The sequence below is a fragment of the Erithacus rubecula genome (assembly GCF_903797595.1).
Source record: "Erithacus rubecula genome assembly, chromosome: 2".
NCBI classification, from domain to species: domain Eukaryota; kingdom Metazoa; phylum Chordata; class Aves; order Passeriformes; family Muscicapidae; genus Erithacus; species Erithacus rubecula.
Genome location: NC_136685.1, coordinates 62600951 through 62616361, shown reverse-complemented (window position 1 = coordinate 62616361; position 15411 = coordinate 62600951). Strand labels below are relative to the sequence as shown.

At 38.4% G+C, this 15411-nt stretch overlaps 1 protein-coding gene across 5 annotated transcripts in view; it reads right to left on the bottom strand.

The window, feature by feature from the left end:
- Positions 1-15411, bottom strand: part of UTRN (utrophin) — a 334555-nt gene that overhangs the window by 221424 nt on the left and 97720 nt on the right. For 4 of the 5 annotated variants that reach the window (XM_079299176.1, XM_079299179.1, XM_079299174.1 and 1 more), the window contains 8 exons: positions 14992-15172; positions 12291-12436; positions 10397-10609; positions 6498-6611; positions 5512-5667; positions 4505-4675; positions 2071-2250; positions 389-523 (listed from right to left, as the gene is read on the bottom strand). In XM_079299176.1, coding sequence (XP_079155302.1) covers positions 389-523; positions 2071-2250; positions 4505-4675; positions 5512-5667; positions 6498-6611; positions 10397-10609; positions 12291-12436; positions 14992-15172 — 1296 coding nt within the window. The remainder of the gene's footprint in view (positions 1-388; positions 524-2070; positions 2251-4504; positions 4676-5511; positions 5668-6497; positions 6612-10396; positions 10610-12290; positions 12437-14991; positions 15173-15411) is intronic. The other variant, XM_079299175.1, reaches the window with a different exon arrangement.

Here is a 15411-nt window from a genome sequence, read left to right as displayed (position 1 = left end):
AGCATAAATTAGTCACAGTTTAATTCATAATGGCACTATGGCACAGAGGTGATGTTACTTTAGATAATCAAACTTCACAGCACTTTTTGCCTACTCATATAATTTCATACTATTATAGCCCTGGAAGGAATTAACCAATTTACACAGGTCAGGAGGAAGCATACAATTTTGCCACAGTACCAAGTACAGCGCTATCACATACAGCAGAAGTCCACTTTTGGCAGAGGATCTTACAAATACCCATTTCAAATTCAGAGTAATATGTTAATTTAATGTGAAGAACCAGAATATTCAGCACATTTCAGTATACTACTAAAGTGCAGAACTTCATTTTTTTTAAACAGAGCTATCTAAAAAAATTACTCATCTGATAGAATCATTATAATACCTCAAGAGCATCATTGACAGCATCCAATTTATCAGGCAAATTTCCTGTCATTTGCACTCTTTCTTCCAGATTGTTTAGCCAAGCTGTTTCTAAATCAAGATACTGAAGCAGCTCAATCCAACAGGACCACACTTCCTAAGAGCAACAGAAAAGAAAAAAATTAGCCTAGAATGCCAGACATAGCTCATATACCCTATGAACAACTTAAAGACACATGTCTCAGAAATCACCTAAAAGAGATCAGTAGAAAATATTTAAAAACATGTCACAGTACAGTATGTTCTCGATAGAAAAACACACAGCTCTATAAGGGAGATACAGAGAAAAGAGTCTCTAAACTCCTGTCAAAACTACCACTGACATAAAGGTTCATATAACTATGTAAGAATGTAACAAAATGCATCCACTCCTCTTTGAAAGACAGGACACACACCCCCTATCCCCAACTGTAATCTTGTGTTCTAATCATTATTGGATATCAACCTTTAATTTCTGGCAAGTTCCTTTTTGCCATTTTGGAAGACACACAGATCAGTAACAGGACTATGAAACAAGATTATTTATTTGCAGAAGCATCAAATACAATGATAAAAACCAAGTTAGAAGGTGTCTCGTGGATTCCAAAGCCATCATCTCAGGGAAAGTAACCTTGGAAAGGACTGAAATGCATTTACGCTGGTGCTACTGTATTCAGACATTTTCAGTGTCTTTCTCCATTCCCCTCTTGTGCCACCTGCCCTCATTTTTCAGAATCACAGAATCACTTAAGCTGGAAATGATCTGAGAGATCATCCAGCCCAACCTGTGACCAAACATCACATTGCCAACAAGACCACGGCACTTAATACCACATCCACTCTTGTCTTAAACACCTCCATGGACAAGTGACTCCACCACCGCCCTGGGCAGCCCATTCTAATGTTTACTTGTTCTTTCTGTGAAGAAATTCTTGCCAATGCCCAACCTAAACCTCCTTTGGAACAGCTTAAAGCCATTTCCTCATATCCTGTCATTGGCCTCAGAGAAGAGGTCAAACCCCATCTGGCTATATTCTCCTATAAAGCAGTTGTAGAGAGCAATAACATCACCCCTCAGCCTCCTTTTCTCCACACTGAACAACACTCCCAGCTCCTCACAGCACTTGTCCTCCAGACCTTCCAACTGGCTTTGCTGCCCTTCTCAGCATCCCGATATTCTCCTTTGAGTGAGAGGCCCAGAACTGGACAATGCACTCAAGGTGTGGCCCCATCAACACCAAGCACATATATAGGGACAATCCCCAGTCCTGCTGGCCACACTGTTTCTAACACATACCAAGATGTCATTCAGAGCCACCAGGGCACACTGCTGGCTCACATTCCATGAGTGTCTATCAGCACCCTCAGGTCCTTTTTTCACTGGACATCTTCCAGACACTCTTTCCCCAGGCTGAAGCACCACATGGGGTTGTTGCGACCCAAGGGCAGTATCTGGGTCTTGTTGAACCTCATACCTTTGGCTTCAGCCACCAAATTAGCCTGTCTAGATTCCCCTGCAGAGCCTTCCTAGCTTCCAGCAGATCAATACTTCCACCCAACTAGGTGTCATCCACAAATTCACTAAGGGTAGACTTGATACCCTTACCAAAACTGTCAATAAAGGAATTGAACAGATATTCCTAGGCAGAGAGCTATCATTCTTACCTCCAGAGTGTGGCACTTCCCCCGGATCCGATTGCACAGTAGCTGGTAGTTCTCCAGCACAACATTCAACTCAGTCGCCAGGTCCTGACCACTGGATGGCACTTTGGTGGCCAACATCTTGATGTTGTCTTTGAGAATCTTCACCCTCACCTCCTTCTGCAACACATCCTCCTTCGCTCTCTGTCAAAAAAACATATTACACTATCAACCTTCAACTGCCTTACACTCAGCTACTGAAATCAAAGACCAGCAGTTTCACATTGGAGTTCTTGCTGCCAATGCGTTTCTTGGTCCTGAACACAAAAAAATACAGCACTAACTTGCATAGAATTCAGGTCATGTTAGCAAGTGTTGAAAGATCCTGTTTCATTAAGCATACAGATATATTTACCATTTATGGTCTGTTCATTAAAAAAAAAAACCAAAAACCTCATGACTCAAAGAAAAAAAAAAAAATGAAGCTCAGTGCTATTTCTATGCTATCATGTCAATACAAAAAACGAAATTAACCAGAAGAAAAAAAAATAGGTGTTTGCTAAAAACAGGTATACTAGGAATAAAAAGGTAGGTGAATTTACAGAAATTATGATTCTCAGTGATCAGGAACTAGCTCCCAAAGTTATCCAGGAAAGATTATGTAATTACTCAGGACATGTGCAACTACAAAGCTGGAACCTCCCTCACAGCTTTGTGTGCTCAAGGAGCACAGAAAGAACAGCTAGAAGTATTCCTTCAATCTAACTACACTCAGAGGAGCCTGGCAAGACATATACAAGATAAGTACAGTACACCTCCCAACACACAGGTCTGGAGAAACTGTATCACCACTTGTCAAATTTTGCCTTTGCTAGAATTGAGGAAGAAGGATAGATGGAAGACAGATCAGGCAGACTAGTTTGAGTCTCTCTGCTGAGAAAAATAAAAGGCTCCAGAAATAGAGGCTGTTCCATATCTTTCTTTTCAGATTTTAAGAACAATTTTATGAGATTGAAATACCTCTGATAAATAAGGCATTGCACTATAGAGCAGAATTTAGCATAATTTTTATATATATATTTCAATATGTCTTCTAAATGTAAGGCAATTTTTTAAAAAGTCAGTAAATAGAAGGGCAAAGAATATAAGATTTTGGAAATATATTCTATCGCATGCTTTTTAAAAACCACCCAGTCTTATCTTAAACCTATTCCTCTTAATGTCAGCAGGAGTTCCACTCTGTTCAAATGAGAACAGAACTGGCAAACTTAAAACCATATGCAAAAATGAGCAAAATCCAAAGTGCTCTTTCACAGTCCTAAAAGTATTCCCTAAAAGCAGGATAATATTGTTACTGCAAATGAAAGGGAATTGTAAGTGTTAGAATAAGCTTACAGGCTCACTGACATAACTGTCATAATATACATAATATAATCTGGATTTGACAAAGGTAAATGTGCTAAAAGTCTCACAGATTTGCCAATGAAAAGAAGGCTCTTTCTTTCCTTGGCTTGTGCTCAGCCAGCTGTCAGACTGTGTGATCTCAAATGGCTTCAAAGGACATGAATATATTAAAACACTTGTTAAGGACTGCTTCAGAAAACCCCTTCAAAAAGGACAATTCAAACCTTCAAATAGCTTTGGCCAAGCACTTGTATGGGAGAATTTTTTTAATGGGCCATCAAGTAACAGTATAGTGGATACTCATTTAAAAAGTGTACACACAAGTCAAAACATTTATGAAGATATGACTGAACTCTTAGATTAAAAAGCTGAGAACTGTTTACTCTGTACATATATCCAAGGAAATTATATGTTCAACTGACAAAAATATCTCCTTCCTCTCCATTTATTTTGCCACCAGACCCAAAACTAGAGAAGCAGGGACCAACATCACTCACTGATCCTTGTGGATCTCTCCCAACTCATGCTGTTTAAAAAAAAAAAAAAAAACAAAAAAAAACCGCATTTGCAACAGATGATGAACACATGATAACCTTACAACACATCTCTTTTCAAGTGATTTTCTATATGTTTAGTTACAATATTTAGGGGACAAGAAAGTGAGATCCAAGAGATTGAAGCAGAAGAATGTTTTCACAACTGCTAATTTAGCTAGAAATAAAAGATGACACAATACCTTTCTCAAGTTTTGTCTCCTGCAAATTTTTTCCATATTCCTAACGTTTAATATGCTTTACATAAAAAGCCTGACTCAACAGCTGAACAAGCTGTTATTTATTATGAACTCTCTACCCCTCGTGGCCAAAAAGAACATCTGCTTTTATAGTTTATGCTTTAAAAATCAAAAATTCCACAAAGCAAATATGAAAAAAAATCACTGATCTTGTCATGACCTGAGCTCCTTTCCACAAATATAATTCCATAAAAGGTCAACCCCAAAGCTGAAAGTTGTTTCTCTTTAATCGAGCCTCTACAATGAGCTGGCATTGCTGACCTTCATTTCCTCTACTGCATTCTCTAGTTCTTCAGGGGACTTGTACTCAAAATCTTTCTCCAAATATTCTTCTTCAGCTTGGGTCATCCATTCTTGCATCTCTGCCAAATCCTTCTTCAGATTTACAGCTTTTTCCTGACTTTCAGACAGGCGATTTTTCTGACTAATGATCTAGAATCCAAGGTGGAGAAAGAAATAGCAGCTTTGTTACTTAAATGTCCTTGTACATGTGAAAAAACACAAGTCTGTGTTAAAACATTTTACTACCAAAACATTTTCTGGCCGTTTTAATTAACAAAGCACTTTTACATGCACACACAAACTTATGAACCCTTTTTAGCAGATCAACAAAATCTAAAAGTGAGGGAAGGAGAAATTACTTTTTTTCTCCCTTCATTTAACATAAATTGGTACCAATCCCTGGAAAAAGTCAGACAGAATAAAATTACAAGTATCATATAGTTAGATAAGTCAGTATACTAAGCAATAAAATACTCTTCAGGCCTCACTTCATTCCACAACCCAGACTCCTGATTCTACATCAACAGCAGGCTCTCCAATCAGCAATTGCAACAAAAGAAGTATGTTTCTACAGACAGCAGAAAACTTCCATCCAAAAGAAACAACCAAATACATTGGAGTGGTAGTCTATTTATAGACTATTATTTTTCAAAGCTGCTTGGAAACAGATAAAAATTATATGGGGACAGCATAATATTCTAGACTTCAGAAACAACAACAACAAAAAAAGGTCAGACTTTCCTCCCACACTCTCCAGAAAGAGCAGCATAAAGCAAAGTGAACAAATGAATTTTTAATTGCAAACAATTCAGGACTTTATTTTGCTCCTTCCAGTCAGGTACCAAGAAATGTGTGTATTCAAGTTGGATTTCAGGCACTTATAAAACATTGTCATCCCACTGTTTCACCACTTTCTCTCCTCACAATGCCACACAACCAGACAGCTGCAGTAACAAGCAACCACCAGCAACGTGTGGAGAACTCACCTGTTTGCTCAGCTTCTCCCACTGAGTCTGGCAGTCCAATAGCCTAGACTTGGTCCAAGTATTTATGCTTGCAATAGGCTGAGCTCTCAAAGCAGCCTCTAGTTCTTTCATCTCTTTCAGTGATGGTTCAATTGTCTCCATTTCATTAATAAACACCTGAACACACATCAGAAAAAAATAATGCTGTTCTTCAGCATTATATTAATTTACAGAAGCATCAATAATTTTACAACTTTTAATTATTTCAGAAAAACTTTTTTGAGCAGATCAATACTGTGACCAGATCAATACCAGACTTGTTAAAATAATCCTTCAGGGATTAAAAACATCAGAACCATGCAACTAAAGAACAAAGTACAGTGTGCTATACACAGCATAAACATCTTCATATGCCAAACACCAATATCAAAACAACACAACTTGAAGATTACATGCACTAAATATTCTGCTATTTCTGGTGTACCTCAATTTATGTTCTTCTGGAAACAAGCATCAGAAGGTACACTGTAATTACTTATTATAAGATGAAATTCTATACAATTGTGACCATTATGTGCCACTGAGTAGCCAGGAATCTTCCTTGTAAGACAGAATTCTGAACTTTAGGATTTTATCAGAGTTATTTGCTTCTTACTTTTATTACCTTTGGAAATTTAATGCAGAAGGCACTTTTCACACAGATTCAATTCAATAATCATAAAAAATTGGAAAAAAATATGTAAACCTTTATAGAAGAAATAATATCAGCTTGTAGATAGGTATTTGCAATTACAGTGAAGATCTCTGAAAAGCACAAAATACTATAGTTGCAAAAAAAACCAAAACAACTCAAGTAAATGTTCCCTGAGGAAAGATAAAACAATTTTTCTGGTGGGCTTAATGTGCTATTGTTTTATCTTTCTTCAGTGCTTAAGAGTATAAGCAAAATAATAAGGAAGTGATGCTACTTGTTATTTTAAAAGACTCCTTATAAGAGGAATACTCACTGTACACTGGTCAAGTTGCCTTTGAAGTCCTTCAGTATCCCCTTGAACAGCCTTTTCTGTCATTAAGAAATCTTTCACACCATCCATCCACTTCTGAACAACTTTCGAGTCAGTCTAAATGAAATAGTAAGGAACAGTTGATACACTGCTGTGATGAATGATGTATGGCTGTTGCATTTCAATGTCCAGCAGCTTGCAAAGGTTATTCTGCAAGTTGCTGGTATAGTCTTTGTTGAATCAGAGTGACTTTTGTTTCATTTTTGGTTTTTTTTGGCAAAAGGGGAGTATCCCAAATTTCTCTGTTCTCAAATTTATACAAATATTAAATTCACAGTAGTGATATTCTTCCATCCACCAGAGCACGGTTTAAGTGACACTGCACTGTTCCAGGCTATTGCACCAAAGCATAGGGTCAGGTAAGGGAGGAAAGCATGGCTTCAAGCATTATGTGGTTAATCTTGACATGAAAGAAGGCTGAAGGCTGGAAATATGCCTAAAAATTATGAAAAAAAAAATGCATGACTGTTCCCACATTTGTTTGAAAACTGCACTCCAAAGGAAAAGAGAAGGCCCTATAAAAATACATACATGAAAAAGAGGAGTGGGTAATGCTAAACATACTTTTCAGGTAGAAACCGTGCTGGGAAAGTCATTTGCATAAGCAAGACACACATAAATGGAAAAAAACACAGAGGATCAAACTAACCACTAAAATTTTAAAAAAAGCCTAGCTGTTTGAGGCCATTAGCATTACTGTACTCACTAGAGCAACTCTTGGAGAAAAAAGTTAACACATCCAATTTCAGAATTATGTCATCTAACAACTGGCAGTTGCCTTATACCCTGCAATGAGGTGGGAAGGGAAGGAGACAGAAGCACTGCCATCACCTTCCCATGCGATCGTGGGTGATCCAAATCATCCTTACAAGCAAAATCAACACAGAGCACAAAGATGGATTTTCCTTCCCCTGGTTCAAACAACTTATGTGGTTGATATTTTTTATCAATATAGCCGGACTTTTACTTAACATTTTTGGACTATTTGGTTGGAGTTTTTAATAGATGGCATCTATTTATCCTGACAATCATCATTGTAGAACAGCTCATCAACTTCACCTTCTACTCTGCATGTTATAGAGGAGGAAAGTATACACTTCATTTTCTTAAAAACCTTACACTGACAGTTTTTCAAGATCAATATGCTACACACTTTCTCAAAAAATGTCTGCATTAATGGAGACCCATTAGATTAAGTTTGTGTTTATTTTTACATCAATGCTACCATTAGAGGTCAAAGTCATGACATTTTCTTCATTCCTTTTCCATTTTGGGGGAGTTTCCTGCAGATGATTAGCCTGAAAATCATTTTCGAAAAAACAGACCCTAGGACACTTAACAGTGAACCATGGCTTAATGTAAAAAAAAATGTATTTATAAAGGCTGTCTTTTGACAAGGCACTTTAGCACACAACTAATTTAGCTTTCTTACAATAAGCTATTTACATAAGTAGCCAAAGGGAATTAAGTGGGATTACTCAAAGTTAGACACATATTTAAATAACTTGCTGAATCACAAGCCAAGCCTTCAAAAGTTTAATTAAGTAAAATGCTCCTGCAGTGCACAGGTAAATAATTAACAGTGGTCAAATAACCAGTGTAGGCTATTGATGTACAAGAGTTCATAATTTCTAGACATGAACATCCTCATCATAAACTGGTTTGTGTTGGAATGAACCTTAAATGTCATCCACAGTTCTACCCTACCAGCCATGGGCAGGACCACCTTCCACTAGATCCCATCCAAAAAGGCCTTGAACACCTGCATGGATGAAGCATCCACAGCTTCTCTGGACAACATGTTTCAGTGTCTCAATGCGCTCACAGTAAAGAATTTCTTCCTAATACTCAATCTAAACCTACCCTCTTTCACTTTAGTGCCAATTATCCCTTGTCCTATCCCTACAAGCCCATGTAAAAAGCTCTCCTTCAGCTCTCTTGAAGATCTGGCTTCAAGAGTACTGGAATGCTGCTGTAAGGTCTTCCTTCTAGAGCTTCACTTCTTCAGGATCAGTTTGACATTCATTTCAGGCAGGAGCAAAGATCAAATGTGTAGAATCTTAACTTGTTTACTCATAAGAGAAACCACATGCTGTACAGCCATGCAGAGTTAAAGTATCTGAAAGTGATACATAATCAAAGATTCAGCAAGCCATACATTACTAGAGGCATGAAAACAGAATGCAATATAAAGAAAATTTCTTCTAGAGAAAACAAGATGCAAAACTGATAAAAAGAGCCTCGTCTACTCTTCCCATCACATGAGAATTACAGTCTCCCAGTAAAACATTACTCCCAGTTCATGTCACTAATGCATGCATTGCCAGCTTGGGGGAGCCTCTGTCACATCACAAATAACAGAAGAGCCACCTAAGCAGCAGGTAGATCTGCCACTGAAATGCTCAGACTAACAAGAGCATCTTATGTCATTGTTCACCTGTCTACTCACTGTTAAAAAAGAAAATATTTACATTGTTTCTTTTTAAAAAATCCAAATGCGAGGAATGCTGTTTTGGGAAATGTCAATTTTTATGGTGATTTAGGAAAAAAAAAAGACATTAAAAACAAGCTAATATTTGCATACAGTTGAACATAAACCACATGTCTTCCAAGCACTGACACTCACTTTTATTTTTTTCCTCCCCCACATCATTTTTTTCCCCCTTTAATAGCCAGGTACTTCAATTCCTCTGTTAGCCAAGGAGATCCTGCCCAGCCATTATTCAAACTAATCTTGTGTCTCCAGTTTGGTGTCTGCACCACGACCACACACCAAGGCTGCCACACCAATCTCTCCTGCAGTACAAGTTACATCCTGGTGTGCCCAGTGCTGTCCACAGCATTTGTATTCAACTTGTTCCAGACTGTCATTTTCATTTATACAGTATTAGTATTACCTATACAAAAATCTCTGTATAGGTAAGTACCAAAGGAAAAAATCAGAGAATATAAAACAACTGTCTATGCACTGACAGCTTGACAAAACATTTAGAAAAGACAAGAATTGTGTGCTTAAAAATACATTTCATAAGAAAATACAATGTAAGCCCTATATTTCAATAGACAACATTGGAAGGTATTTCATTTTCAGTTAATTATAATAATAGTTTAATATTTATAAAACAACTATTTAATAATTGTTTCCATTGTTTCTTCTGCTATAATTTCCTTTTTGTCTTCTGTGCTTCCTTTTAGGGAAACAGGGAAGTTTCTAACATCTTGCTCAGAACCTAATTCTGTTCTCAGAACAGTGGGATTTTCTGTCTTGCAGGATTTCATAGGCATGTGTATATATTTATAGAATAGGTAAGAGGGCTAAGTTACCTTCATTTTCTAACTGTCCTTCCTGTCACTTCAGGGGCCATGGCTGGAACTAGAAAAGTCACTATACCCAAGCATTGCACTAATTCTTCATTTCTGTTTACCAAAACCCCACTTGAAGGAGCAGGTTTTCTATAGCAGGCATGGAATTACACTTAAGACTAGTGGGCATCTGACACCAATCACACTGAAGATCATCAGCCCCTACTGGGATCAACAGCACAGCTGGCATATCCTTGACCTTAGCATAACCTTTGCTTATGGAAAGAGAGGGACATTAATTTTAAGTGAAAAGTATTTCTGTTAGAAGACGAAATATAATGCTGGGCACATTAGAATGCCACTTCTACACTGCTACAAATACATTATATATGTTTTCAGCCTCTGCCAGACTAGTGGATTATCAACATTCCACTTCTCAATCATTTTCATCTGGACTCCTGCAGGAACACAGAGAAAGAAGTTTTCTAAAACAACTAAATTATGCAACCCTAGGGAAAAAAAAAATTCTTTCATTTTACCTCAAATACTCTCAACTTGGGCATAATTTCCTCTAATAGTTTAACATCTTTGGAAATCTTGAGTTTTAACTTGTCCCAGCGTCCCTGCACATCCTTGAACTCTTGCATGTAGGTGTTTTTTATGTCCGAAGATGCACGCTTCTCCAAAGCCTTGGTTTCTTCAGCAAGTTTATCTACCCTGGGCTTCTGGGCTTCCAGTGTCTCACAAACCCTCTGTAACAAAAAAAAGTTCCATCCAGTATTAGCCACACAACACGTACATGTCTACAAGAAGAATCTTTTTTCATTTCATCAATGTCCATTTTTTCAAATCTGCTTTACATTTATCGTGTTTCTTTTCCTGGAAAGTGTGCCATTTCCTCTAAGATGGGTAGAGAGGTAGCAAGAGACTGGGAAGAGGAATGTATGTTTCAGAAAACAAAGCTTTCTGTGCAGGAGACCACAGATGAACCACTTATTAGTGCCTGCTACAGTGCAGAGGGAGCTGAACAATCCCAAGGTCCACAAGCAGCTCCTCATATACAGTTTGTTCTTTCTCCTGTCACACTCTAGTGTTCAAGCACCTACACTAGCATAGTATGCCCTCTCAGGGTAATTAGTCTCTGAAGAACACTGGTCAGAGGTAGGAAAAGACAAGTCTCCAAAGGCTAAATGCCATTGCAATTCACATAGCATATGGACCAGAAAATCTCCACCAAGTTTAAACAATGCAGAAGCAACACTAAAGAGAAAACCAAAGAATCAAAGCTTCTTTTAATCTGGTTCAAGAAAACCCCTAAAGCACTCTGTTTACTGTATTTCTAAAAATCATCACCCGGCTAGAAAGAGAAGGCTCTTTGCACCCAGCAACTAGAGCCCAAGAGCTCTTCCAGAGTCACCTGCAGCCTTATTAGAACACCATACAGGGAAAAATACACTCTTCTGAATGTGGAGGGTGGTTTCTTGAGTTTTTTCAAACAAAAAAAAGGGTGGGGGGGAAAAGTACTGGAGATGCAGAATTCTCTTCCTGGACAGAGGTCCAACCCTGTCTCAGTATCTGGTACTTGCAAAGCAGCTGTCATCTATAAATTTTTGTCAACATTATAAGCTCACAACAGGAAACAAAATATTGTTTCTACTAGACAGAATTTTTGTATCAATTACCTTTTTGGCTCACAAGCACATTTTCCCTTTGATAGACAGTCTGGAGGTCAGAGAAGCAGAGTTAGTCTCTCCAAACACCTGAGCAGGATGGGTTTGTCACCCAGTTTAAGCAGGCAGAGCTCTCACACCTGGGTGGGCTTAACCCGTGCTTGGAGGGGAGGGTTGAAAGCCTACACACTGCAGTCCCTTCGGAGAACAGAGGAAGGGTTGGAGATCCCACCCTGCCCCAGGGAGAGCCATGGCTTCCCAAGGCTAGAAGGATTGATCAGGTCAGGCACAGGCATGACTGTAGTGCTGCTCAGGCAGGGACAGCTCCCAGCTCCTGGTTTTCCTAAAAACTGCACTCAGCAACAGAGGAGCGGACCTTGGATCAGGTCACCAACCTGATCAAATCCAGCCTCTAGAAGGGGGATGCTCTTGGCCCCCTAACATTTGTTTGGCAACTCCTGAGCACAGGGGGTGCAGGCACACCAGAGTGCCTGGGGAAGCCACCAAGGCCATCTGAGCTCCTTTTCCCCTGGCTGAGGAGTCCCAGCCTCATCTCCTGGCACAGACAGCAAGAGAAGCTTGCAGGCTCAGAGAGATCCATCCCTCCCCAGTGACTCAGGAAGCCACCTCCAAAAGTGGGTTCCACAGCTTGTCCCTGCCGCCGCTCTGAGCAGCGTTTGCTGCCCCACTGAAAACAGGCAGGGGAACAGAGGGTGACAGCAGTGCAGCAGCTCCCTCACTTGAGTGCAAGGGTGAGAGTTACCTTGGCCTGCTGCAGGGCACTCTCCACCTTGCTGGGCTCGCTCAGGCCACTGGCAATGGCGTGCTGCTTGCCCTCCAGCTCGCCCAGCGCGTCCTTCAGCTGCTGCAGGCTCTCCACGTACTCCCGGCTCGGCTGGCTTTCTGCCTCTGGTGCCATGCAAAAGGGCAAGGGAACAAAATGCAAACTAAGAAATGCACTTGAACACAAATCATAGGGGTCGTGAACATACTCAACTTCCCAAGAGCTAATGAACTCTTCTGCAGATAGCATTGCTTTCCCTCTAAAAATATTAAATATATAATATACAAACATATAGAACATAATAATGAATATGAAATTATAGCTTCCCAAAAATTTTACAAATCCAATTCCACTGTCAGAAATTCTTTTTATACACTTCAGCACCTAAATCTGTCTGGGTGGGTGGGGTGGTAGAATCTGTAGTATTTAAATTATGTATTATTATGTCAGGAATAATCCATACTATTTAAAATATATATACCACACAAATTTAGTATTTTCCATTTATAAGCTTTAGACATATCTACTATTTATCTGAAAGTACATGCACACAGATATCTACTATAAATGGAAAATATAGCATAGCAAATATAATAGCCATACATTACATATTAAATGTACACACTATATAAGCTAGCATTTATAAATACGTGTGTATATATATAAATACATAAAACACATTAGTGTGGGCTTGTGTTTTGGTTGCTTTTTTATGTTTTTTAACAAATTTACCCACATAAATATATAAAAACAGCAGCTTTCAGCCTGTTGCCAGAACAGAGAGACTCTTTGGGAAGATAAAAGGGAGGAGAAAAGGAAATTAAAGTATGGATGGAATATCTGCTTGCCCACATCTCAAAATTCCTTTGATCCAGCCCTGTGTGGAATCCCAGGCAGGAGGCAGCACCTCACTGGCATTTCAGAATGAAAACAGCCAATTGCAATAACTGCAGCAAACAGATTTTGCCTGTAAGTCCTGTACTGCGGTATGCACATTCTCTGGCCCTGGATTCCTAAGCAATTTTGTTACTGACACAAGCGAAAATTAATCTAAGCCTTGTTCTGACTCTTCAAGTAGCTTTTCAACAGCTTAGTGTCAGAACTGTCCTACCACTTATAAAAATGAGTCAACATTTTTGAGACAGACTTATGCAGCTTGCTCTTCTCAAAAAGCCAGATCAATTTAAAGAGGGGGGAAAGTAATAAAAAGCATATAGGTGCACTGTCACTAAACTACAGAAAATCCTGGAGAAGAAAATAGTTATAATAGTTCCCAATAACAAAAATATTGAGCCAGTTCCCATTATAAAAAGGGCCCATAGAGGTGGTACTGAGTAGCACTCCATGGGGGAATTTTCAGAGGCTCTAAGAAGAGCTGTAAGAGGAGCTGGCTTTCTGTCAGTCAAAATCTGCCAAGTTCACAAATGCCTAAGTCACACCACAGTTGTTTCCACCAGTTACATAGCTCTGGAAGTTTTTACCTTGCAGCAATTCAAACTATGCTGTAAATAAAGAACCAAAACCCTGAACAGCCATTTCCCTCTGTTCTCCAGCAGTATTAATTTCTCAGCATGTTATCTCATTCAAAAGACACACAAATATAAAGTTAATGTATTAGAACACATATGGTGTTTCTACCAAGAAATAACTGGTTAAATTATACCAATAACACCGCAAGTGATGTGTGACACAAAAAAGTAGTATTTTTGTCATATGATATATAGTTACCAAAATACTAATAAAATTATTCACAAATACATGAACTCAAAACAGCTATAAAATAACTTGTCACAGCCAGAATGAAAACATATCCTTATATTTGAATATGGCTGACAGACATTTTATTCATACAGTTTTCTGTATGGATATAATTGAAGTATCAAGGTCTGGTGCAACACATTGTCTAGATGGCCTAAGAATTTGGTAATTGAGCTTATTTTTATTACACACAGAATAGTGTGTTAATGCTTTTCCATGTGTTAATAAAACACTTCCTTAAATTACTCTGGAACAAAACTAAGAAAAAAAATCTCTTACAGGTCTGTGCTGTTGCTATTCAGCTGTAAAGTAATACCAGAACTACATATTTCATGCACTACATTTAAAGTACTTTAGAAACCAGCATGGCTGGTTTGAATGTTCATAATGAAATTTTTAATGCAACAACAATCTAAGTAGAAACTGCCTGAAAAGCAGGCCAGATTCCAAATCACTTACAAGATGAAATTTCCAAAAGGAATTATGTATGACTAATGTGCTCAAAACTATGAAAAAGCATAAATTTCACATGCACACTTTCACTTTACAAGGTTCTCCTAATCTTCTACTTTTCAATTCTAGAATTTCATTATAGAGTACTTATTCCTGTAAGTGCCAGAGAGAGACAGATTTCTGAGCTATATTAGCCATCTTAAATATGTCTTGCTAAGTAGTTAAATGAGGTTTCAGGAATGTTGCATTCTTGTATAATCGTTTTGAAGACCATGGAATGATAGATTTTTGAACCTTGCACAGAGGAGGGTATATTCTTCTAGTTGAATAAAATTATTTTGTCAGTGTGACACACAGGCTAGCATAAACATTACAAAAACTCTCATAGAATTCAATGAGTTTTCTGTCAGCTCAAAAAAAAAAAAAAATCAAAACACAAGTAAAGCTTAATGCTAACATATAGATTCACCTTTTTTCAGCTGTTGGTGACGTTCCTCTAGTTTCTGATGAGTCAATTTGAAGTGATCAAGGAAAACACTCAAGCTCTCCTGAATGAATTTTGGAGGCATGGGCCGAGAGGTGAGTGTCTTGCAGGTGGCTTTCAGATGTTCCACCTGTGGACTCAGACTTCCAAGATGAGTTAACTCCTGCTGTAAAAGATAAAAACAAAACAAAAATTCACATTTACCCTGTAAACACGAAGATTTTAGTACACTACTGCAGCACAGCTCATCCACATTACTAGGGTGACAACACTAAAGAACTTATGCGACAGAGATTCCAAGATCTTCCAGTCAAATCAGATGCCCTGCATGCCTTAGAAACAAAGTTATCTTACTGACCAGGCCAAGCTCTTCTAAGGCACCCTGTGATTCTGACAGCTTCCAAT